At 45.0% G+C, this 24,404-nt stretch overlaps 1 protein-coding gene across 2 annotated transcripts in view; it reads left to right on the forward strand.

Annotated features, from left to right (window-relative positions):
• The window catches only part of MARCHF10 (membrane associated ring-CH-type finger 10), an 84,616-nt gene that overhangs the window by 23,274 nt on the left and 36,938 nt on the right, over positions 1-24,404 (forward strand). For both annotated transcript variants that reach the window (XM_030221024.1, XM_030221023.1), the window contains 2 exons: positions 22,073-22,241; positions 22,878-23,036. In XM_030221024.1, coding sequence (XP_030076884.1) covers positions 22,073-22,241; positions 22,878-23,036 — 328 coding nt within the window. The remainder of the gene's footprint in view (positions 1-22,072; positions 22,242-22,877; positions 23,037-24,404) is intronic.

The following is a 24,404-nucleotide window of genomic DNA, read 5'->3' on the forward strand; positions in this document are numbered from 1 at the left end:
GGACTATGCCTCGGCGCCACCAGGCAGAGAATCTAGAACCTTGGACTCTTTTGGGAGGAAGGCATATCAGCAGAGCCGTAGCGAGGGGAGCTGACACCCGGGGCGGGTCGCTGCTGCGCACCCCCCCGGGTGCAGCACGGCGCACCCTCCTCCCGCTGGAGCGCACCCCCCCCGGAGCGCACACCTGCGGCGAGGGATGGACGGGAGGGCCGATCTGCCTCAACTGCATGTTGCTGGGGTGTGTTGGCTCCGCGCTGGTTCACTGCTCTCTCTGTCCCGGAACAGGAAGTAACCTGTTCCGGGGCAGAGAGGGCAGTGCACCAGCGCGGAGCCGACACCCCCCAGCGGCGTGCACCCGGGGCGAACCACCCCTCCCCTTGCTACGCCACTGCATATCAGGCCTCTATGCTTGCTGCCAAAACTGTCTAGCTTGGTTGATGCACTCCCTCCGGAGCAGGCCAAGCCTTTTTGCCAGGTGGTCAGGCAGCAGAAGGTGTGTCGAAAATTCCTGGCCAGGGGTACGTTCGACTCTTTTGATGTAGCATCCAGGATCGCTGCCCAACGTATAGTGATGTGCAGACTCTCATGGCTGCGTGTCTCTGACCTGGATCACTCGGTCCAGCAGTGGATGGCGGATTCTCCTTGCTGGAGGGATAACATTTTTGGTGAGAAAGTAGAGGATCTGGTTGACCAGCTCAAGAAGCACAATGATGCTATGGATTCTCTCTCCCACCAGGTGTCTTCTGCTACTACCTCCTCATCTAGGAGGTTTTTTGGAGGGAATAGGAGTGCTCTCTATTCCTATGCTAGGCGTAGGTACACTCCTGCTTTTCAGCAGGGGTGGACAACCTTCTGTCCCTGGTGTCCATGGTTCGAGCGTCTCACCAGGTCACGGCTCGGCAGATGTTGAGACTTCTGGGGCACATGGCCTCCACAGTTCATGTAACGCCCATGGCACATCTACATATGAGATCAGCTCAATGGACCCTAGCTTCCCAGTGGTTTCAAGCTGCGGGAGATCTAGAGGATGTAATCCAACTGTCCACCGACTTTCGGAGTTCTCTTCAGTGGTGGACGATTCAATTCAATTTGACCATGGGGCGGCCATTCCAAGTTTCTCAGCAACAAAATGTGCTGACAACGGATGCATGTCTCCTGGGGTGGGGAGCTCATGTAGATGGGCTCCACACTCAGGGAGCCTGGTCCTTTCAGGAAAAAGGTCTGCAGATCAACCTCCTGGAATTAAGAGCAATCTGGAACGCTCTAAAGGCTTTCAGCTATCGGCTGGCCTACCAAGTGATCTTAATTCAGACGGACAATCAGGTTGCCATGTTTTACACCAACAAGCAGGGGGGCACCGGATCTCGCCCTCTGTGGCAGGAAGCCGTCCAGATGTGGCTTTGGGCTTGTCATCACGATATGTTTCTCCAAGCCACTTATCTGGCAGGCATAAACAACAGTCTGGCCGACAGGTTCAGCAGGATTTTGCAACCTCACGAGTGGTCGCTGAACATGGGCGTAGTCTGCAAGATCTTCCGAGCGTGGAGAACCCCCTCGGTGGATCTTTTTGCCACATAGATCAATCACAAGGTCCCTCAGTTCTGTTCCAGGCTTCAGGCCCACGACAGACTAGAGTCAGATGCCTTTCTCCTACATTGGGGGACAGGTCTTCTGTGTGCGTATCCTCCCATACCTCTAGTAGGGAAGACTTTGCTGAAACTCAAGCAAGACTGCGGAACCATGATCCTGATTGCACCCTTCTGGCCGCATCAGATCTGGTTCCCTCTTCTTCTGGAGTTGTACTCCGAAGAACCGTGGAGATTGGACTATTTTCCAACCCTCATCACTCAGAACGAGGGGTCGCTTCTACATCCCAACCTCTAGTCTCTTGCTCTCACAGCCTGGATGTTGAGAGCTTAGAATTCGCCTCCTTGGGTCTTTCAGAGGATGTCTCCTGAGTCTTGCTTGCTTCCAGAAAAGATTCCACGAAGAAGTGTTACTTTTCAAATGGAGGAGGTTTGCTGTCTGGTGTGACAGCAGGCCCTAGATCCTCTTTCTTGTCCTACACGGACCCTACTTGAATACCTTCTACACTTATCAGAGCCTGGTCTCAAAACCAACTCAGTAAGGGTTTATCTTAGTGCGATTAGTGCTTATCATCGCCATGTAGAGGGTAAGCCTATCTCTGGACAGCCTTTAGTTGTTCGCTTCATGAGAGGTTTGCTTTTGTCGAAGCCCCCTGTCAAACCTTCACCAGTGTCATGGGATCTCAATGTCGTTCTCTCCCAGCTGATGAAAGCAGCTTTTGAGCCACTGAATTCCTGCCATCTGAAGTACTTGACCTGAAAGGTCATTTTCTTGGTGGCTGTTACTTCAGCTCATAGGGTCAGTGAACTTCAGGCCTTGGTAGTGCATGCACCTTATATCAAATTTCATCACAACAGAGTAGTCCTCTGCACGCACCCTAAGTTCCTGTCAAAGATGGTGTCGGAGTTCCATCTTAACCAGTCAATTGTCTTGCCAACATTCTTTCCCTGTCCTCATACCCACCCTGGCGAAAGCAGTTTGCACACCTTGGACTACAAGAGAGCATTGCAGTGGCGCAGCCACAAGTGGGCCTGGGTGGGCTTGGGCCCACCCACTTAGAGCTCAGGCCCACCCAACAGTAGCACAGGTTTTGCAGTAGCTGGTGGGGATTTCAAGCTCCACTAGCTGAAGACTTCCCCATGATGGTAACGAAAATGCTACACTCCATGATACCGGCACCTATGTATGCTCAGTTTTCAGCGCATGCCTGCTGCAAACTGCCAAGGTGGAAAGAAGCATTTTCCTGCCAGCTGAGATATATTTTTTTGGGGGGGGGGAGGGGAGAGAACACTTGGTGCCCACCCAATTCTTGCCTAGGCCCACCCAAAATCTTTTGTCTGGCTACGCCCCTGGAGCATTGCCTTTTACGTGGAGCGGACAAAGCCCTTTAGACAGTCCGCCCAGTTGTTTGTTTCTTTTGATCCCAACAGGAGGGGAGTCGCCATCGGGAAACGCACAATTTCAAATTGGCTAGCAGATTGCATTTCCTTAACTTACGCCCAAGCTGGGCTGACTCTGGAGGGCCTTGTCATGGCTCACAATGTTAGAGCCATGACTGCGTAATTGGCTCACTTAAAGTCAGCCTCCATTGAGGAGATTTGCAAGGCTGCAACGTGGTCATTAGTCCACACATTCACATCTCACTACTGCCTCCAGCAGGATACCCGGCACGACAGTCAGTTTGGGCAGTCAGTGCTGCAGAATTTGTTCGGGGTTTAGAATCCAACTCCACCCACCCCCACCCCCCCAGACCCATTTTTGTTCTGTTCCAGGCTGCACTCTCAGTTAGTGGTTTATGCTTTCAGGTCAATCTATGTTATGTCCTCGCCGTTGCGAGGTCCAATTGACCAATGTTCATTGTTTTGAGTGAGTCTGGTTGCTAGGGATACCCCACATGTGAGAACAAGCAGCCTGCTTGTCCTCGGAGAAGATACATACCTGTAGCAGGTATTCTCCGAGGACAGCAGGCTTATTGTTCTCACAAACCCGCCCTCCTCTCCTTTGGAGTTGTTACTAGTTTGTTATGCTTTTTGATTTAACTGAGAGGCACACTCGTGCGATGGGTGGGAAATCAGTCCGTGCATGTGCGGTGCGCGCTGCACGCGCGCCAGAAGACTGTCAAAACTATTTTATAATTTGCTTGCAAAATGCCGTCCGATTCCCGGGACGACGCGGATGTCGACCCACATGTGAGAACAATCAGCCTGCTGTCCTTGGAGAATACCTGCTGCAGGTATATATCTTCGCTTTACCAGCTTGGGTTAAAGTACATGTGGCCTTCTATAGCATGTGTATTTTCATTGAGACTGGGAGGAGGCATTTCTAGGGTATAATTAGGTTGAGGGAGTAACTAGTGTGTGCACATGACATTTTCACAACTACATGCACTAATTTACCTCTCTTAGCCGCCCTCACAAATAAGACAGTATAAAAGGCAGGAGCACATTTACATGCTTCTTTTGCATTGATTTTCAAAGAGAAAACACTCATGTGAATAGTGTAAAATCCATATGCTAAAAGTGTCCATGTCCTTTACAAGTCCATGGACTAGGTAATCACCCTCAGTATGGGGAAGGTGCTTCAGTTCATGTTCAGTTCAGACATAATTGTCTCCTTTCCTTGGGAGAAACTCAGATGCCCTTGAAGAAGGTGCAGCTTTTATATTAATAAAACTGGATCCATAGGGGTTGCTATTCAAAGCGATTTGACAGGCCACAAATGGCTCCTTGCCTGTTCGGGACTAACCACTAATTCCTTAGCGCAGGCAGCAAAGAATCCATTCACTGGTAGGTTACATCCGTCTACCAGCAGGTGGAGATAGAGATTACAAGCTGAAGTTAGTGATACTGGATGACCAGCCCCTCCATTAGCCAGTATATCTCTATCTCCAACAAGTGGTGGACGACTTCTCACCAGCTCCTGAATTCTTGTTTTGGGGCTACTTCTGGGCTAATTTGGCCAGTTGAGTCTGGGGGTGACTGGCTGCTTGGTGTCATCTTTAGAGACATACCTCTCTTGGGTCCCTGCTTCACCCTGTGTCCCCTTGCCTCCCAGTTTTGCTGCTAGCTGTAACATTCCTCACCATTGAAAAAAAAAAAAAAAAGTAGCTGTGCAGCTAATTAAAACAAACAAACAAAAATAGAACAGGAATGGGATGCACAGCCTTTATTGCTGTGATTTTTTCCCAGCGGGGTGCCTTGTTTTCCTGCGCGCCTGTCACTGGGAGGCTTCTGTGCCCGGAACGTGTGGATTTGGTGAGGGCCTTCAATCTTGTGTTGGTTTCCCGCAGTGTGCATGTCAGGGGCTATGGCGGCAGATTCGGCCAAGCGGTGTTTCTACTGCGAAAAAAGAAGATCTGCAGCAGGATTGTTAAGCGGGCTGCTTGGATTCCTTGCCAGGTGGTGCGGTTCCGCCATTTCCCGCGCTGTAGGTTTGGGTACGGGTGCCATTTTTCCTGCTGTTTCTGACGCGGCTCCTGCCAGTCAGCTGATGGCTGTTTCTGAGCCTTTTAGTGGTTCTTCCCGATATCTCTGCAGACCAGGTGGACAAGTTTGTCCTTCCTACTGTTGACACTCTGGTCATGGCGGTTACCAAGAAGATTACACTGCCAGTGGAAGTTGGAATAGCGCTTAAGGACTTGCAGGACCAACTCCTAGAGGCTTCTCTCAGGTGTACCTTTGAGGTATCTGTGCTGGATCTCCAGGCTTCAATTTGTAGCTCGTACACGGTCAGGGCGTGCCTTAATTGGCTTACTCAGATTCTGGAGCAGGATCCTGATTCAGGTCCTGAGCTGAGGTCCATTGTACCCTCATGGAGTCCAGTTTGGCTTATCTAGCTGACTCTTTATGACCTAGTCCGGACTTTAGCCAAACAGATGGCGTTCACTGTTTCTTCTTGTTGGTTGTGTGGCTGTGCCATTGGGCAGTGGATTTGGTATCCAAGTGGCTCACTCAGTTGCCCTTTTGGGGCAAGCTCTTCTTTGGTTAAGATTTGGACAAGATTGTGAAAGATTTGGGGGACGCCAAGGGTCAATGTCTTCTGGAAAACAAACTGAAATCTGCACCGAGGGCCAGGTCTGCACGACCTCATCTGAGAGAGGTACGCTGTTACCATCCGGTTCAAGCTGGGACCACCTTTCAGTGCCCCCAGTTTCAGCAGCTTTCTTCCTTTTGTGGGGATAAATGCCCCATGGCTTCAACACATCTGGGAGGTGCAGGGCGCTCCTCCCAAAGATGGGGCACCAGTCCACTCTTCGTTGCACAGGATTCAGGGTCTACTGACTCTCTTCTACGAAGAGTGGGTCAAGATCACTTCAGACCAATGGGTTATGAATATTATCAGAGACAAATACAAGCTAGAGTTCGATGCATTTTTGGAGTCCTGCTGTGCTACCAACTCAAAAAGGGTGACAGTTGAGGCAACGCTACATTCCCTGTTGGATCTGGGGGCAGTGGTCCCAGTTCTGCCTCTTGAGGCACATGCAGGGTGATATTCCATTTATTTTCTAGTGCCCCGAAAAGGGTGAGCCTTTCACCCTATCCTCAACCTTCACAATATCAACCAGTTCTTGAGAGTCTGGCATTTTCACATGTGTGTTCTCTACAATGACACCCAGATCTTTTTCTTAATTGTTGACTCACAAGGTGGACCCTAGCATCAGGTACCTATGATTCAGATTATTCTTTCCAATGTGCATCACCTTGCATTTGTCCACATTAAATTTCATTTTTCATTTGGATGCCCAGTCTTCCAATTTCCTAAGGTCTTCCTGCAATATTTCACAGTCTGCACATGTTTTAACAACCTTGAATAGTTTTGTTTCATCTGCAAATTTGATCAACTCACTTATCGTTTTGCTTTCCATATCATTTATAAATTTATATTTATTTATAGTACATTTCTATCCCACATTTTCCCACACATGCAGGCACAATGTGGCTTACATAGGATTAATAAAAATTACAATACAGTACAGAAGAGTTGTGGTAAGAGACAGGAAGCATGGAAAGGGCATATCATTCGGTAAGACTATGGGGGGGAGTAGGTTAATCCAAATAGGTGAGTTTTCAGCAGCTTCTTGAACAGTTGGTGATCCATTTGCATTTTTAAGTATTTTGGCAAAGCATTCCAATTCTTAGCACTGGAATAATGGAAAGACGAAGAGAAGATCGATTTGTATCTGGCGCCTTTACAACTTGGGAAGTGCAGGTTGAGATAAGAACGCGAGGTAGCTACTGCGTTTCTGGGCGGGAGGTCAATAAGACCAAGCATATACTCTGGAGCTTGCCCGTAAATGATTTTATGAGTGAAGGAGCAGATTTTAAAAGAGATTCGTTCCTTCACAGGCAACCAGTGGAGAATGAAATGCAGCGGTTGAGCATGTTCAAAACGAGGTTTTCCCAGGATTAATCTTGCCGCTGTGTTTTCAGTGGTCTGGAACTTTTTCAAACGATATTCGTGGCAACCTGCGTAGATCCTGCTGCAGTAGTCTAGGTGAGACAGCACTAACCAATGAACAAGGGTACGGAACAGTTCTCTGGTTAGGCAGTATCTTATCTACCGAAGTCTCCACATTGCATGGAACATTCTTTTTGTGACGAGACGTACATGATAATCCAAATGCAAATGCTTGTCCAAATTCACCCCAAGGAGCTTGAGACTACCAGAAATAGGGAGAACGTAGTCTTTCACTACGAGGGTATCTGTCGGAAGTGTAAAATAAGGGGAGTGGAGAATAAGGCACTGAGTTTTATCCTTATTTAACTTGAACCAAAACACCTTTGCCCAAAGTTCCATAGTAGAAAAACTTGCAGCAATGAGATCCGAAATTTCAGCTACCGTGTTACAAAAAGGTATGTAGATGGTGACGTCATCCGCATAAATGAATGGGTTTAAACCAAGATTGCATAGGGCAGTAGCAAGTGGGATCAGCATGACATTAAACAATGTAGGCAACAGGGGCGAGCCTTGAGGCACCCCACAGGAGGCTCTCCAAGGAGCGGAAATGGTTGACTTCACTTTGACCTGGTAAGATCGTGACGTCAGGAAACCCTTAATCCAGTGCAAAACATGACCGCCCACTCCAAACGTGTCAAGCAGGTGTAATATGTTATATAGCACCAGTCCCAGTACAGATCCCTGTGGTACTCCACTGTTCACCCTCCTCCATTGAGAGAAATGACCATTTTACGCTGCCCTCTGTTTTCTGTCCAATAACCAATTCCTAATTCACACCAGAACCTTGACGCCTATCCCATGACTCTTTAATTTTCTCAGGAGTCTCTCATGAGGAACTTTATCAAAAGACTTCTGAAAATCTAGATACACTACATTAACTGGCTCACCTTTATCCGCATGTTTATTCATGCCTTCAAAGAAATGAAGTAAATTGGTGAGGCAAGACTTCCCTTGGCTGAACCCATGCTGACTCTGTCTCATTAAACCATGTTTGTCTATATGCTCTGTAATTTTATTCTTTATAATAGTTTCCACTATTTTGCCTGGCACCAAAGTCAGGCTTACCAGTCTATAATTTTCCAGATCACTCCTAGAACCCTTTTTAAAAATCAGTGTCACATTGGCCACCCTCCAATCTTAAGGTACTATCAACAATTTTAACCACAGGTTACACATTACTGACAGCAGATCAGCAATTTCATGCTTGAGTTCTTTGAGTACCCTTGGATATATGCCATCCAGTCCAGGTGATTTACTACTCTTTAATTTGTCTGTTTGGCTCAGTACATTTTCCAGGTTCACCAAGATTTCTTTCAGTTCCTCCGCATCATCACCCTTGAAAATTATTTCTAGTACAGGCAGATCTCTTACACCATCTTCCATAAAGACAAAAGCAAAGAATTAATTCAGTTTCTCCGCAATGGCCTTGTCCTCTCTGAGCACCCCTTTTGCTTCTGGGCATCCTTCTCCCCATGATTCAGGAAACAGGAAAAAGATTGGCTATGCTCTCTGGACTTGAAGGATGCTTACATGCATATCCTGATACTTCCAGGTCACGGGATGTATTCTCAGTTTTAGCTCGGGGCACATCACTTCCAGTATTGTGTGATGACTTTTGGCCTTGAGTTGGCTCCCAGGTTCTTTACCAAATGTCTTGCAGTAGTCGCAGCATCACTTCGCAGACTGGGAGTCCATGTGTTCCACTGTCTGGATAATTGGCTGGTGAAGAGCACGACGAGGGATGGGCTCAGGAGTTTGTTTTAAATTACCCCGTCCCATCTGCTTCCTGTTCAGGAATTGGAGTTTATTGGAGCCCTGCTAGATATGCAGTGGGTGTGAGCTTTCCTCCCTGTACTGAGGGCAGACACTCTGGTTGCTCTTGCCACTCAAGTTCGAGCCTGTTAGCAGGTCACAGCTTCGCAAATGTTGAGGTTGTTAGGCCACATGGCATCCACGGCACATCTTCGCATGAGAACTGCCCAGTGGACCCTAGCTTTCTAGTGGTGCCAGGCCACAGGGAACCTAGTGGATGTCATCTGAGTGACACCACAACTGGTTCATTCTCTGCTCTGGTGGGCAATTCATGCCAATTTGACTCTGGGACTTCCATTTCAAATTCCTCAGCCCCGAAAGGTGCTGACAGTAGATGCATCCCACCTGGGTTAGAGATCTCATTTAGACAGGCTTCAAACTCAAGGTGCCTGGTCAACCCAGAGGCAGATCTTCACATAAACCTTCTGGAGCTATGGGCAATCTGGAACACTCTAAAGTCTTTCAGAGACCAGCCAATCAACTAAATTTTATTCATTCAAACAGACAATCAGGTTGCAATGTATTACACCAGGCACCGGATCACACCCTCTGTGTCAGGATGCCGTCTGGATATGGCAATGGGTACTCCAGCATGGCATGCTTCTCAAGGCCACTGGCAGGCAAATCCAACAGCCTGGCTGACAGACTGAGCAGGGTTATGCAACCACACGAGTGGTCTCTCAGCATGGGCGTTGCCTGTGAGATTTTCCGAGTGTAGGGCACCTGCTCGGTGGATCTCTTTGCCATTTAGTACAATCACAAAGTACCCCAGTACTGTTCCAGGTTCCAGGCCCATGACAGTCTAGCATTGGATGCTTTCCTCTTTCACTGGGGGAGCAATCTCCTGTATGCGTATCCTTCCATACCTCTTGTAGGGAAGACTTTGCTGAAACTTTGCTGAAACTTAATTGCCCCATAATGGCCCAAGCAGATCTGGTTCTCTCTTCTTCTGGAGTTATCCTCTAAAGAACCTTGGAGAGTGCTTTACGACCCTTATCACACAGAACGAGGGATCTCTTCTACATCCCAATCTCCAGTCTCTGGCCCTCTTGGCTTGGATGTTGAGATCTTAGAATTTGCTTCCTTGCATGTGCCTAAGGCTGCCTCCCAGGTCTTGCTGGCTTCCAGGAAAGATTGCACAAAGAGGTGTTACTTTTTCAAGTGGAGGATTTTTGCTGTCTAGTGTGAGGGCACTTTCATGTCCTGCACAGACCCTGCTTGAATACCTTCTGTACCTCTGAGTCAGATCTCAAGACCAACTCTGTATAAGGGTTCACCTAAGTGAAATTAGTGCTCATCATCATCTTGTGAAGTAGTCCTGTGCCCTTAGCAGAGAAACACCCCCAAAACATAACATTTCCACCTCCATGCTTGACAGTGGGGACGGTGTTCTTTGGGTCATAGGCAGCATTTCTCTTCCTCCAAACACGGCGAGTTGAGTTCATGTCTCATCTGACCACAGCACCTTCTCCCAATCACTCTCGGCATCATCCAGGTGTTCACTGGCAAACTTCAGACGGGCCGTCACATGTGCCTTCCGGAGCAGGGGGACCTTGCGGGCACTGCAGGATTGCAATCCGTTATGTCGTAATGTGTTACCAATGGTTTTCGTGGTGACAGTGGTCCCAGCTGCCTTGAGATCATTGACAAGTTCCCCCCTTGTAGTTGTAGGCTGATTTCTAACCTTCCTCATGATCAAGGATACCCCACGAGGTGAGATTTTGCGTGGAGCCCCAGATCTTTGTCGATTGACAGTCATTTTGTACTTCTTCCATTTTCTTACTATGGCACCAACAGTTGTCTCCTTCTCGCCCAGCGTCTTACTGATGGTTTTGTAGCCCATTCCAGCCTTGTGCAGGTGTATGATCTTGTCCCTGACATCCTTAGACAGCTCCTTGCTCTTGGCCATTTTGTAGAGGTTAGAGTCTGACTGATTCACTGAGTCTGTGGACAGGTGTCTTTCATACAGGTGACCATTGCCGACAGCTGTCTGTCATGCAGGTAACGAGTTGATTTGGAGCATCTACCTGGTCTGTAGGGGCCAGATCTCTTACTGGTTGGTGGGGGATCAAATACTTATTTCCCTCTGCAGAATGCAAATAAATTCATATACTTTCCACAATGTGATTTTCCGGATTTAATTTGTGATGTGCTATCTCTCACTGTTACCAATAACCTACCCTTCAATTATGGGCTGCTCATGTCTTTGTCAGTGGGCAAACTTACAAAATCAGCAAGGGATCAAATACTTATTTCCACCACTGTATATTCACGCTCCAATCGCAGAATACCCGCTGAAAGCCGCTTAGCCCGAGCACACATGAAGGCTATTACCCCACCTCGTAAAACTGCTTTGTAAGCTTCCCAGAGTATAATCGTGGATTCACACGAGTCTGTTATTTGCAATATATAGACCCCATTGTTCTCTAAGATATGCAGAAAAAGTCTTATCCTGATAAGTAGCCCTGCTCTCCCAGGTTTGCAAAAGCCATATCTAACCAAATTAATGAATGGTCTGAGACTTCCAAGGGACCTATATCTGCTCGCTACACTTAAAAAAAACCCAGGCCTGAGACAAAGGATATAATCAATACGGGACCAAGATTGATGTGCTTTAGATTGATGAGTATAATCTCGTACTGACGGGTTAAGAAGGCGCCATGCATCTACCAAATTCAGTGCTCTGCACATGGGGGACAATCCCCTATTCCCTCCCATCCCTGCCCCAGCCCGACTTCCTGAATGATCCATTTTAGGATCAAGGACTTGGTTGAAATCTCCTGCCCAAACCTCGGGGGGGGGGGGGGGGGGCAGCCTTGCTCCGAGCCCAGCCCAGTCTCTTGGAGGCCCTGGAGAGAGAGCCGGTGAGTAGTCCTGAAAGATTCTTATAGATCTGCCCTCAAATTGCACATCCTCCATCTTGCTCTTCTAGAGGTGTAAAATTTGAGCCTTCTGAGTATATCTGTGAAATTTCACAATGATTACTCTAGGTTTATCAGAATTGGTGCGTGGTGGGCCCACCCGGTGTACTCTATCCAGATGAATCTTGCCTTGGTGTTCCACTGTAGGGTAATGCGCCAATAACCATGTCTCCAGCATGGCGGGCAAGGCTGACTTCGACAACGATTCTGGAAAGCCCACAAAACGGAGATTTTCCCTCCGTGCCCTGTTTTCCAGCTCCTCTAGCTTTTCTTGTTGAGCGCGTGCTAACGCTTCAAGATGCTCCAAGTGTTCACTCTGCGACTGAAGAAGATCTGAGTCAGAGACGTGATACTGTAGCTTCCCGGTTCTACGCGACAATTCAGCAGTGCTTTGCGCAGTACCCACTATTTGCTCAGATAATTACCTGAATCTTGGCTCCAGTGCTTTAACGACCGCCGCTGTAAGTTTGGGTATGAAATCCACATGGGCTGCTGATGGTGGAGGGGAGGGTGCCATTTTGTCCTCTCTCTGTTTGGCTTGGTCTTGTCCTCTCCTTGGCGGTTTAGCTGCCATCAGAAGTGGCGATTTGGCTAAAAATGTGTCCATATATTCTTGCAATTTCTAAGGTAGAGTAAAATTTGTTGCTGTTACTGCCAAAGGATCTGTGGGGGGAGAGAGTTCCCTCGCAGCAATCTAAAATGCGACCACCACCGCTCACAGCATCACGTGACCCCTTCTATGCTCTTTTATGATACTAGTGGTCTCGAGCTCTCATGGCAAGTGGGAATGCACTCGTGCATGCATGATGGGAGTGTGGCAAGCGCTCTTAAAGATATACAAAGCTTTTTTCAAGCACCGAACGGGCAACACAGGACACGTCATCCACTTGTGAAAATGTATGGCCCGCTGTCCTTGGAAAATACCTGCTACAGATAAGTATCTTTGCTTTACTGCCAGTTGAATAGCAGGCCTAAATTTTATAATGCCATTTTTTTGCTATTTCAACAAGAAATAACTTTGGTGCTCCATTAGGGTTCTGATTTGTGCACCCACAAAATTCCTGATTTCAGTTCTGCATTTGTAATTATGTCAGTGCTTATAAATGACAGAAATGTCTCAGTACAACATCATAGAGAATTAGGTTTTCTCAGAGTGTGAGTTTGTGAATCCTGCCAGCACTGGAAGGCATTGGTTCATAAAAACAGCATTTTGCAAAGCAGGGCAACAAAATGCAGTCAAATTCCTTCCTCCGGTTCTACCAGCATGAAAGTTGCTTTTAAACAAGCCACACATGGTTCACATGGAGTCTTGCAGCAAAAATATTTCCCAAGAATGGTAGACACCACTGTCAGAATTTTGGTTCTCTTTGCTGTATGCTTTCTTTAACTGATGCTTGGGTTTCTTCTGGAAAAAAATACAAATTATTTCAAATTGCTTTACATCCCTCTTGCTACTTCAGTCCCCTTGTGTTCAGTATGTGGCTGTTAGAGAAGTAATAATTCCCATTTAGATAGTGCAGTTTAAATGTTTGGGCAACTGGGCATAATAAGACTCTGTAGCAGTGCTGTTAACCTTTCCAAGAATGGAGTTTCTCCTTCTCCTAATGAATCAGGAGGAACAGGACCTTAACCCATGGAGCGGCTGCAGGCAACTCCAGTGGGGATCAGTTGACCTTTGCTAGCCGTTATTTGGTTCAGCTCGAGATGTTCAGTCTGACCTGCACACAGTCCTACTGTTTACTGGAAGTAAATATGGAACAGGATTTTTCCACCCACTAGAGTGTTTAATTTTGTTTTATTTTAAAAATCCCTAATCCATCCTTGTGGCAGAAATAAAGGGGTCGATATTCAAAATAGTTTAAACTGTCAGGCTCCTAGCCATTTAAATCACTTGACCAGGGGTAATTGTGGATATTCTGCAGCACTTAACTGATTATTTAGCCTAAGCCAAAACCGAATAATTTGTGTGCTGACTGGGGGCAGAGGCAGCGCTTAACCACATGAATAGAACCACATAAAACACAGTTCTGTCTTTATGTGGTTTACCTTATATAGTTAAGTACTGAATACTGCACTTAACTGCATAAGTGTTAGTCAGCCACATATGTCCTGATATTGAATGTCAGCACCCGGACATGGCCTGGCATTGAATATCTGGGGATAATGTTGGCGGCTGAATATTTACCCCAAAGGCTTTTTCTTTTCCCTAAGCATAAGGTGAATCACCAAATCACACTGACAGAAACCCCTGAGGGTCCTCTGCGTGTGTGGTGCAGTTTCCATGGCTATGCAGTGTACCTCACTTCTTTATTTTCCACTCAGAGTAACAGATGTGTATTACCATTGACCACTGAAGTTAGATACTATGTAGTCTTTCTGGAGCAGCTTTCTTTGTTTTGGGTAAAAAGTGTGTCTTGCTATTTTTTTTAATTTTAGCATCTCACTCAAATTTTTCATGGCTTTCAAAGGTTTCTTTGTTTTTCAGTATTCCTGTCAGCAGGCCCTATTGTTGCTAAGCTCTCTGACAAATGTTCCCAACTGAGAACCTGTTTTTCTCCTCAGGCTATCAGCCTTTTCAAAATTCCTTTGTTTTTGGTTTTGCACTGTCAGTTTTTCTGATGATAGCAGAGAAGGCCAGTGACTTCCCGGTGCTAAGACTGTAGCCAAAAGTTATACATAACTGACCATTGTGTACAAATGCCTGGACAAGAATTGTGATGTACCCACTGTAGCATCTGCGTGAGGATGTCACCAAAGGCCATCAAGAGCCACGAGATGAGCATACTAGTGGCGTACCAAGGTTGGAGCAGAGGGTGCAGTCCGCCCTGGGTGCAAGCAGCAAGGGGGTACACTGAGCTGTCATGCAGCTGTTGACTCTGCAGTTCCCCTGCCCTGGAAAAGGAAGGCTTACCGTAATAATCAATGATAAGAACGCCAATGTATCACTACTTCTTGATAGTTTAACTGTTTTCTGATTTACTGAATTGATTATATCCATTATGTTACATTTATTTCTTTGTATGTAACCTAATTGTTTACCTAAGCTTGCATGACGCTGGCCATGATGTAATATTGTAAGCCACATTGAGCCTGCAAATAGGTGGGAAAATGTGGGATACAAATGCAATAAATAAATAAATAAATAAGTTGACGTCAGAGGGGGCAGGGGATTGGCAGAGCCAACAGCCACATGACTGCTCAGTGTACTCTGTTGTTTGGAGGAGAGAGAACGGGGGGGGGGGCACACCTGGAGGAGGGGGTGCTCTGCCCTGGGTGGCAACCAAGCTACTACTACTGCTACTACTACTACTTATTTCTATAGCGCTACTAGACATACGCAGCGCTGTACACTAGGTACACCACTGCAGCATACTATTATTGCACCTTGAATAGCTGAAGAAAAAGTCCAAGTCCACTGAATGGTACAGAAAGCAGTATTGAAGCAAAGAAGACAAAGAAGTCAAAGAAGACAGTAATTTCTTTAGTGCCAAGGCCTAAAGATAGGCTTAGAAAATGCACAGTATGCTTTTTTTCTGTTCCTTTCATCTCAGTTTACAGAGAATTGTGGCAGATGCCTTCAACATTCCATGGAATCAAGCACTTCTTTATGGCTTTCCACTTCTCCCCCAAATCTCCAATGTTCTACAGAAGATCTATATGGACAAAACCCGGATAATTCTAGTTGCCCCATACTGGACATGAAAAATCTGGTTTTCACTATGAATAGCTCAACCATTGCCATTAGACTATCACCCAACTCTTCTAACACAAACTTTACATCTCAACCCCCTTTGTATCTTATGTTTGTCGATTTTATTGTGAATGTTGTTATGTAAGACACCTAGAATTGTAGATGGTGTGGGATATACATTTTTTAAATAAGAGTTTATCTCTAACAGTCTGGAGATTGAGCGGGACCTAACTGATTCTCTACCTATTCCGGAACCAGTAAAAATTTGCTCTCCTAGCTTCCAAGAAACCAGCCACAAAGAGATCCTACAATTTTAAATTGCATTGTTTCTCAACCTGGGTAGGATCTCAGGGCAAAGGCCTAGTCTCTTGTCATCCAACAACAGTTATTTATTACTTGAATCTTCTTTTGGACTTAAGCCTTAAGACTTCATCTGTTCAACTCCATCTGGCAGCCATTTCAGCTTATCACCACCTTCTTCAAGGAAAACCTCTAGTATCCCACCCTCTTGTCTGTCATTTTATGAGAGGACTTATGAACATAAGGTCACCTGTAAAAACTCCCCCACCCACATGGGATTGTACTTGTTAAATTAATGGACCATCTGTTTGAATCTTTAGGAGATACTTCATGGCAGCATCTCTCTTGAAAAGCTGCCTTTTTAATAGCTATAATCTCTATAAGAAAAATTAGTAAACTACAGGCCCTAGTCCACTATACTTTCTAAAGCTTGGTTTCCTGACTGTGGGGTCCTTCAAGGGCAGTTGTGTAGCCAGACCTGATATTTTTTTTTTGGGGGGGGGGGCAGACTTAACATGGGGAGGCACTTAGAGTGCACTTGATAATGGATTTCAAAGCAAACACTCTGCCCAACAGCTGTTCTGCTGCAACATAAACCCCAGGCACACTTATGGACACTTTGAAAACACTGATATTTTAAAATATAGTCACATTATTCCATAACTTAAACTTTGTCATTATAGTAGACTTGAGTCAGGTCAACATCTCAATACACAGCACAGTATCCTGCAGAATAATTATTACAATGGTACATATCCTTCAACTTGCTTTATAACAAAAATAAGCATCTTACTAAGCTGTATTAATAAAACAGGTAAATACCTTTGAAGTAGCAGTTCAAATAAGTAGCCTAAGAAATCTAATATAAAAAATACTGACCTCTAACACTGCACACCGGACTATCAAGCTGTTAATTTAAACATATTTTTTGCGTCCACAGAAACCTCCATAGCTCCTCTAAGAATGGATGGAAAGCAGAAAAAGGACATTTTCCCCAAGAATACACCATGCAAAAAAGTTGATTTTGGTGTAATCTCAGTAAAGCAACAGCAAGGCAAGGCGAGACACTCCACACAACACAAACTCAGACAGAAAAACAGAGACGTTTGGCGGGAGAATCGTTTGGCTATGTTCATGCTAGATACTTTTCTATTGAACAAGTTTACATTTAGAACTCTGCACAGTGCTGCAGACTGTACTGTTAGTGTGTGGATTTTGTGCCTTTGGCAGTGTGAGTAATAATTTGCACTTGCATTTGATCAGATATCAATTGACTCCTGATGCAGGCCTTTGGACGAAGCAAAGTCCGTGTCGAGTCATTTGCATGTTTCAATAAAGAATCTTCTGCCATCCATCATCCACTTCACTGCAGGGGCGTATCTGCGTGGGGCCATGGGGGCCTGGGCCCCCGCAGATTTTGCCCTGGACCCCCTACCGCCATCACCTACCTTTGGTGGCGGGGGACCCCAACCCCCACCAGCCGAGGTCCGCTTCCTCCTGCCGCTGCCTTTAAAAATATTCCTTCGGCTGGCGGGGGATCCCAACCCCCCAACCCCCGCCAGCCGAGCCGAGGTCTTTTAAAAGTTCTTTTTCATCCTCTGGAGTCCGTGCTGTTCAAAGCTGCTCCTTTTGGAGTCTGATGTCGCTGCATGTTGTACGTGCAGGACGTCTCCTGCTGTACAACATGCAGCGACATCAGACTCCGAAAGGAGCAGCTTTGAACAGCACGGACTCCGGAGGATGAAAAAGAACTTTAAAAGACCTCGGCTCGGCTGGCGGGGGTTGGGGTCCCCCGCCAGCCGAAGGAATATTTTTAAAGGCAGCGGCAGGCCTGGCCCCCCCTATCGCCGCATTTCAGATACACCTCTGCTTCATTGTTGTTTTTTGTCGGAGTAATCTCAGTAAAAACATAGACCCTTTCCAGTCATAAGAACATAATTATTGCCATACTAGGACAGACCGAAGGTCCATCAAGCCATGCATCCTATTTCCAATAGTGGCCAATCCAGGTTACAAGTACCTGATAAGATCGCAAAACAGTACAATACATTTCATGCTGCTTATTCTAGAAATAAGCAGTGGATTTTCCCCAAGTTCATTTTAAGAATGGCTTATGGACTATTCTTTTAGGAAGCTATCCAAACTTTTTAAAACCCTGCTAAGCTAACTGCTTGTACTACATTCCCTGGCAATGAATTCCAGAGTTTAATTACACATTGAGTGAAGAAATATTTTCTCCGATTTGTTTTGAATTTACTACTTTGTAGCTTCTTTGTGTGCCTCCTAGTCCTAATATTTTTGGAAAGAGTAAACAAGCGATTCATGTCTACCCGTTCCACTCCACTCATTACTTTATAGACCTCTATCATATCTCCCCTCAGCTGTCTTTTCTCCAAGCTGAAGAGCCCTAACCACTTTAGCCTTTCCTCATAAGGAAGTCATCCCATCCCCTTTATCATTCTTGTCACCCTTCTCTGTACCTTTTCTAATTCCACTATATCTGTTTTGAGATGCGGTGACCAGAATTGCACACAATATTTGAGGTGCAGTTGCACCATGGAGCGATTCAAAGGTATTATAATGTCCTTTTTCTTTTTCATTCCTTTCCTAGAAATACCTAACATTCTATTTGCTTTCTTAGCCGCCGCTGCACACTGAGCAGAGGTGTTTCAGCATATCAATGATGACACCTAGATCCCTTTCCTGGTTGGTGACTCCTAATGTGGAACCTTGCATTATATAGCTATAGTTCAGGTTCCTGTTTCCCACATGCATCACTTTGCACTTGCTTACATTAAATGTCACCTGCCATTTGGATGCCCAGCCTTATAAGGTCCTCTTGTAATTTTTCACAATCCTCTTGCGATTTAACAACCTTGAATAACTTTATGTCGTCAGCAAATTTAATTACCTCATTAGTTACTCCCTTCTCTAGATCATTTATAAATATGTTAAGAAGCAGCGGTCCCAGCACAGACCCCTGGGGAACCCCACTATCTACCCATCTCCATTGAGAATACTGGCCATTTAACCCTATTCTGTTTTCTATCTTCTAACAAGTTTTTAATCTACAATAGAACACTACCTCCTATTCCATGACTCTCCAATTTCCTCTGGAGTCTTTCATGAGGTACTTTGTCAATCCAGATACAGAATATCGACCGGCTCACCTTTATCCACATGTTTGTTCATCCTTTCAAAGAAATGTAATAGATTGGTGAGGCAAGATTTCCCTTCACTAAATCCATGTTGGCTTTGTCTCATGAATCCATACTTTTGAATATGCTCTGTAATTTTGTTCTTTATAATAGTTTCTACCATTTTGCTCGACACCGACGTCAGGCTCACCTGTCTATAATTTTCCGGATCACCTCTGGAACCTTTTTTAAAAATCGGAGTTACATTGGCCACCCTCCAATAATCAGGTACCATGCTTGATTTTAAAGATAAATTACATATTACTTACAATAGTTCTACAAGTTCATTTCTGATATTACTACTACTAATCATTTCTATAGCGCTACTAGATATATGCAGCACTGTACTCATTATATGCAGGTACTTTCTCTGTCCCTAGAGGACTCACAATCTCTGTTTTTGTACCTGGGGCAATGGAAGTTTAAGTGACAAGGAGCTGCAGTGGGATGTATGTTGAGTTCAGATTTTGCATTTCACAGTGTGCCTGTTAGAGAGATTTATGTTGCTATTATTTCCATGACATGAGAATCAGAATAATTGTATTGTGACTTCCATGGAGAAATATCCTAGTTATGATCTGCACGTTGGGGGGGGGGGGGGGGGGGGGGGGAGGTTGGAATTTTGTGGGTGCAGAGTATGGTTACATTTAACTCATAAGAACTGCTATATTGGTTAAAAAGAAGATAAATGGGTCGGCCACAATGGTTAGGACTTTAAAGCAGGCATGAAGGTTGTTTAAATATACCGTCGTGGAAGCCCAGACCAGATGTATTCTATGTATTAATAAAGATGGAAACAAAAGCAAATGACAGCCAGCATGGTTAAAAAGTGAAGTGAAAGAGGCAATTAGAGCCAAAAGAGCATCCTTCAAAGAATGGAAAAAGGATCCGAATGTGGAAAATAAGAAGCAACATAAGCACTGTCAAGCTACATGGAAAGCACTGATAAAGAAGGCTTAAAGAGAATATGAAGAAAATCTTGCCACTGAGAGAAAAACTCATAGTAACACCTTTGTCAGGTACATCAGAAGCAGAAAGCCTGTGAGGAATCCTTGGGACTGTTTGATCATGAAGGAACAAAAGGGGCACTCAGGGAGGACAATGCCATAGCAGAGAGATTGAATGAATTCTTTGCTTCGGTTCTTACGGAAGAAGATGTAAGAGATCTACCTGTACCGGAAATGGTTTTCAAAGGTGATGATGAGGAGGGACTGAAAGAAATCTCGGTGAACCTGTAAAATGTACTGAGCCAAATTGACAAATTAAAGAGTGATAAATCACCAGGACCAGATGGTATACACCCCAGGGTACTGAAAGAACTCAAACATGAAATTGCTGATCTGCTGTTAGTGATTTGTAACCTGTCATTAAAATTGTCCATAGTACCTGAAGATTGGAGGGTGGCCAATGTAACGCTGATTTTTAAAAATGGTTCCAGTGGTGGTTCCATGGTGGCGAGCAGTTGAATGGGCAGCAACATAAAAGACTTGATTGCAGTATTCAGTCCCCTGAGGAAGCCGCTCGGTGAAACGGGTCCCCATTGGGACCAGGATTCCACTGCCTTTGACTGCCACATAAGCGAAGTTCAACTTTCAGTTTCCCTTTTGATGAGTTATATTAATGTCACCATATACGTTTTTGGTGATGAAATTTGTCTGCACCATTAGTAAAAAAAAATGTTTTCTGATAAAATTTGCTCATTGGTTTGGTTGGGGGTTTTTATGACCGATGATGGAAGCTGTGAACTGCGGCTTGGATGCTGTAATATTACATTATTGGACATCTGCAAGGGTACCGCAGTCATCTGAGGTCTTTTCCCCCACCATTCCTTTATGGTGAGGGAAAACAGAGGTTTTTCCTCACTCTACTTTACAAGTTGAGTCAGAAAACAAGCATATTAATAAATGTGTTTTTGATATTTAGAGAAAGATAAAGTCAGCTTTGAAAATGTGCACTTCTTGTATTTTGTTCTGTACTGAAAGAGATGCATCTCCGTTTCTCTGGGGTTTCATTGCTCACAATCTGGTTTCTTTTGTTTTTCATTTCATTTTTTGTCTACATTATGTTTCTAGTTTATAATCTCATATTTTTTTGCTAAGTGGTGGCCTGTGCTTTCTTTATGTAACATCTTGAGTAGAGAGATGTGGTAGCCGTGTTAGCCACTTTTAAAGGTAATCAATAGAAATAAAACATGGAAAAGATAATATACCTTTTTTATTGGACATAACTTAATACATTTTATGATTAGCTTTCGAAGGCAGCCCTTCTTCGTCAGATTATTTCCAATCTGACGAAGGACTACCTTCGAAAACTAATCAAAAAATGTATTAAGTTATGTCCAATAAAAAAGGTATCATCTTATTTTCTTTTCCATGTTTTATTTTGTTTTATTTATATTGATTACCTTTATGTAACATGGATGAGGGATTCAATTGATATGTAGGTTCTGTATAGGAATCTGTAGCAGTCCGTCTTTCCCAGCTGGAAAAAGCCTACCACCCCCTGCACTTAATAAAAGACCTGCATCCCTGATCCAGTTTTGTAATAAGCTAAATTGTTTGACTCCTGTCAGGTTGTAGTTTTCTATCACTTCCAACCACCTTAGTCCCTGATTGCAGCTCTGAGGAGAGAGGTTTATTTTTTTTGGGGGGGGGGGGGAGGGGGGAGGGTGCAGGGTGCAGGGGGCACCATCTCATCCCATGCTTCAGGCAGCAGATTGCCTTGGGGTGCACCTGACCCTCTCCATGCTTTCCCGCGGTTAGGCTTATTTACGCTATTTATCTTATAAACTGCTTTTCACAACAAAGGCTACGAGGTGGTGTACAACTTAAGAAAGTACATAAAATTCATAAAATAACAGAATAATAAATTAAAAGAATAACTTAATCATAAACCATTTCAAATTGCTTAATAACAAAACTGAAGCACACAGTGTAGAGCTGGGGCCACTGGAACTGTCACGCATGTCCAGAAGGGCTTCAGCTTTTTCCTAAAAACCTCTGAAAACGTCACTCCATTACCGTGTCTGATGAGTCCCCTTTCTTCAGAGATAAGCATCTTTTTTTATTTTCCTGGTACTGATTTCTTTACCTATCTTGTTATTCTAGTCTGATGTTGCTGGGGATCCAGGATGTACGCAGAAATCCAATGCTGTAGCACCCAATATCCCCAAAGAGCATAAGCTTCCTGCTATAAACAAAAAGAAAGAAAAGAAGCTTCAGAAGGTATTCCTGAGCTCCAAGAACCTGGGAATGCAAGAGCAGCATGAACCCTCTGGTGAGAGTGGCTATAAAAAGAAATCAGGTTGTACATTTCTCTTGTAAAAATGTATTCTTGTTGTCCTCCTCCAGTGGCAGTCTGAATTGCATTGAAGAGGCAGGCAGCTTAGACCTCAGGGCAGTAAGGTTAGCCTGGACTTAGCCTTAAGACACTGATGAGAAATCCTACAAACGGTGTCTTGTGTTGCAACTGCAAGAGAAGGATAGAGGTAGTGGGAAAATACCTAAGAGATGGTTTGGTATAGGCTTGTGATTTTTTTTTATTTGGGCAGAACAGTGGGAGAATTAACCCACAGAAGCTGCTTTTGTGGGCGTCTGGATGTTCTAGGAAGCGACAGCTGGAAATATTTTTTTAAGATACCTAAAAATGTACTAGTTAAGAATCAGTGAGACTACTTCGCACATAGAAGCTATTGTCAATACTGTCAAGTGAGTATTTTTATGTAAATTACTGTAACTGTGCTTAATTTTCTTTGACAATATCATGCAAACAAGATATTATATAGCATGATTTTCTAAACTGAATTGCACCTGATATTTCAGCAGTCTGTATCCTTAAAATAGACAATTAATGCATATTTAAAAGAGTGTTTATGTTTAATGGGAGCAACCAATAAGCTTTTACACTCAACAGCTCCACAGATGCAGATTTTCTCAAAGAGGAAGAAGTTGCAACCCAGGAAATTGCCAGATTTGCTGGGCAAGACTGAGGTGCAGAGCGCAAGAGGACTGAAGGACAGAGATGGGAAGACTATACTGAAGCAGATTAAAGGACAGGTTGCTAAAGAACCCGGTAAAGAATGCACTGCTTAGTGGTGTCTCTAGACAGAAATATTTGGGGTGGCCACAGGGAGGGGGGGCAAGCTAAGTATGGGAGGGGCTAGTCGCAATGCCTTTTTTGCACATTATACCCCTCTTCCCCATGCACATACTTTAAAATTAGTATTATAATTGATAGTGTCATTCAACAAATCCTTCTCTATAGAAGTGGACTAGATTCTGTAAAGGACTGGACAGAATTTCTACATAACTTCCTGTGTCCCTGTAAGTGAGCCACAGCAGAGAAAATGCTTCCAGGGCCAGCCAGAGACAGTTTGCTACTTTGCTCTCCTTATTGCTGTTGCCTGCAGCAACAATGAAGGACCACTGAAGGGGAGGAGGGAAGGACGACAGCAATATTGGACCCGGGGGGGGGGGGGGGAGAAGAGTAAAGGACGCCAGCCTGTGTTCAGGGAGGGAGAGATGCCAGTAAGCAGGCAAGGGGGAGAAGGAGAGAGATGACAGACCATGGGGGCGGGGGGGGGGGGGGGGGGGGGGCAGCAGGGCCCTTAAGATTGTTTGCCCTGGGCCCAACTTTGTCTCTTGGCAGCCCTGCTTCAGGTTACTTCTGAATCTATCCCCTTTCATCTTCATTCCATGCCCCCTCATTCCATAGCTTCAACTGAAAGAGACTTGCCTCATGTGCATATATGCTGTATAAGTATTTAAATGTCTCTGTCATATCTCCCCTCTCCAAACTTTCTTCCAGAGTACACATATTGAGATCTTTAAGTCTGTCCCCATTTGCTTTATGATGAAGCCACTGACCATTTTAGTAGCTGCTCTCTGGACAGACTCAATCCTGTTTTGTACACAATATCCTAAATTAGGTCTCACTAGAGTTTTATTCAGGGGCATCATCACCTCCTTTTTCTTACTGGCCATTCCTCTCCCTATGTACCCAAGCATCCTTCTAGCTTTTGGTGTCGCCTTTTCTACCTGTTTGGCCACCTTAAGATCACATACAATCACACCCAAGCCCCACTCCTCTTTCGTGCAACAAAAGCTCTTCACCCCCTAAACTGTACCGTTCCCTTGGGTTTTTGTAGCCCAAATGCATGACCCTGCATTTTTTAGCATTCAATCTTAGTTGCCAAATTCCAGATCATTCTTCTAGCTTCGCTAAGTCCTTCCTCACGTTATCCACACCATCAGGGGGTGTCTACCCTATTGCACATTTTGGTATCATCAGCCTGTTGTAACCACTGCCATCAGTGCCAGCAAACACTGCAGGTTTCTAGGGCCCATGGGGAGGAAGGGAGGACAAGAGGTGATGCTGGACCCACAGGAGGAGGGATAGGTAGAAGCTGCACATGGATGGAAGGGAAGGGAAAGGAGAGGT

The sequence above is a fragment of the Microcaecilia unicolor genome, chromosome 12, assembly GCF_901765095.1.
Source record: "Microcaecilia unicolor chromosome 12, aMicUni1.1, whole genome shotgun sequence".
Lineage (NCBI taxonomy): Eukaryota > Metazoa > Chordata > Amphibia > Gymnophiona > Siphonopidae > Microcaecilia > Microcaecilia unicolor.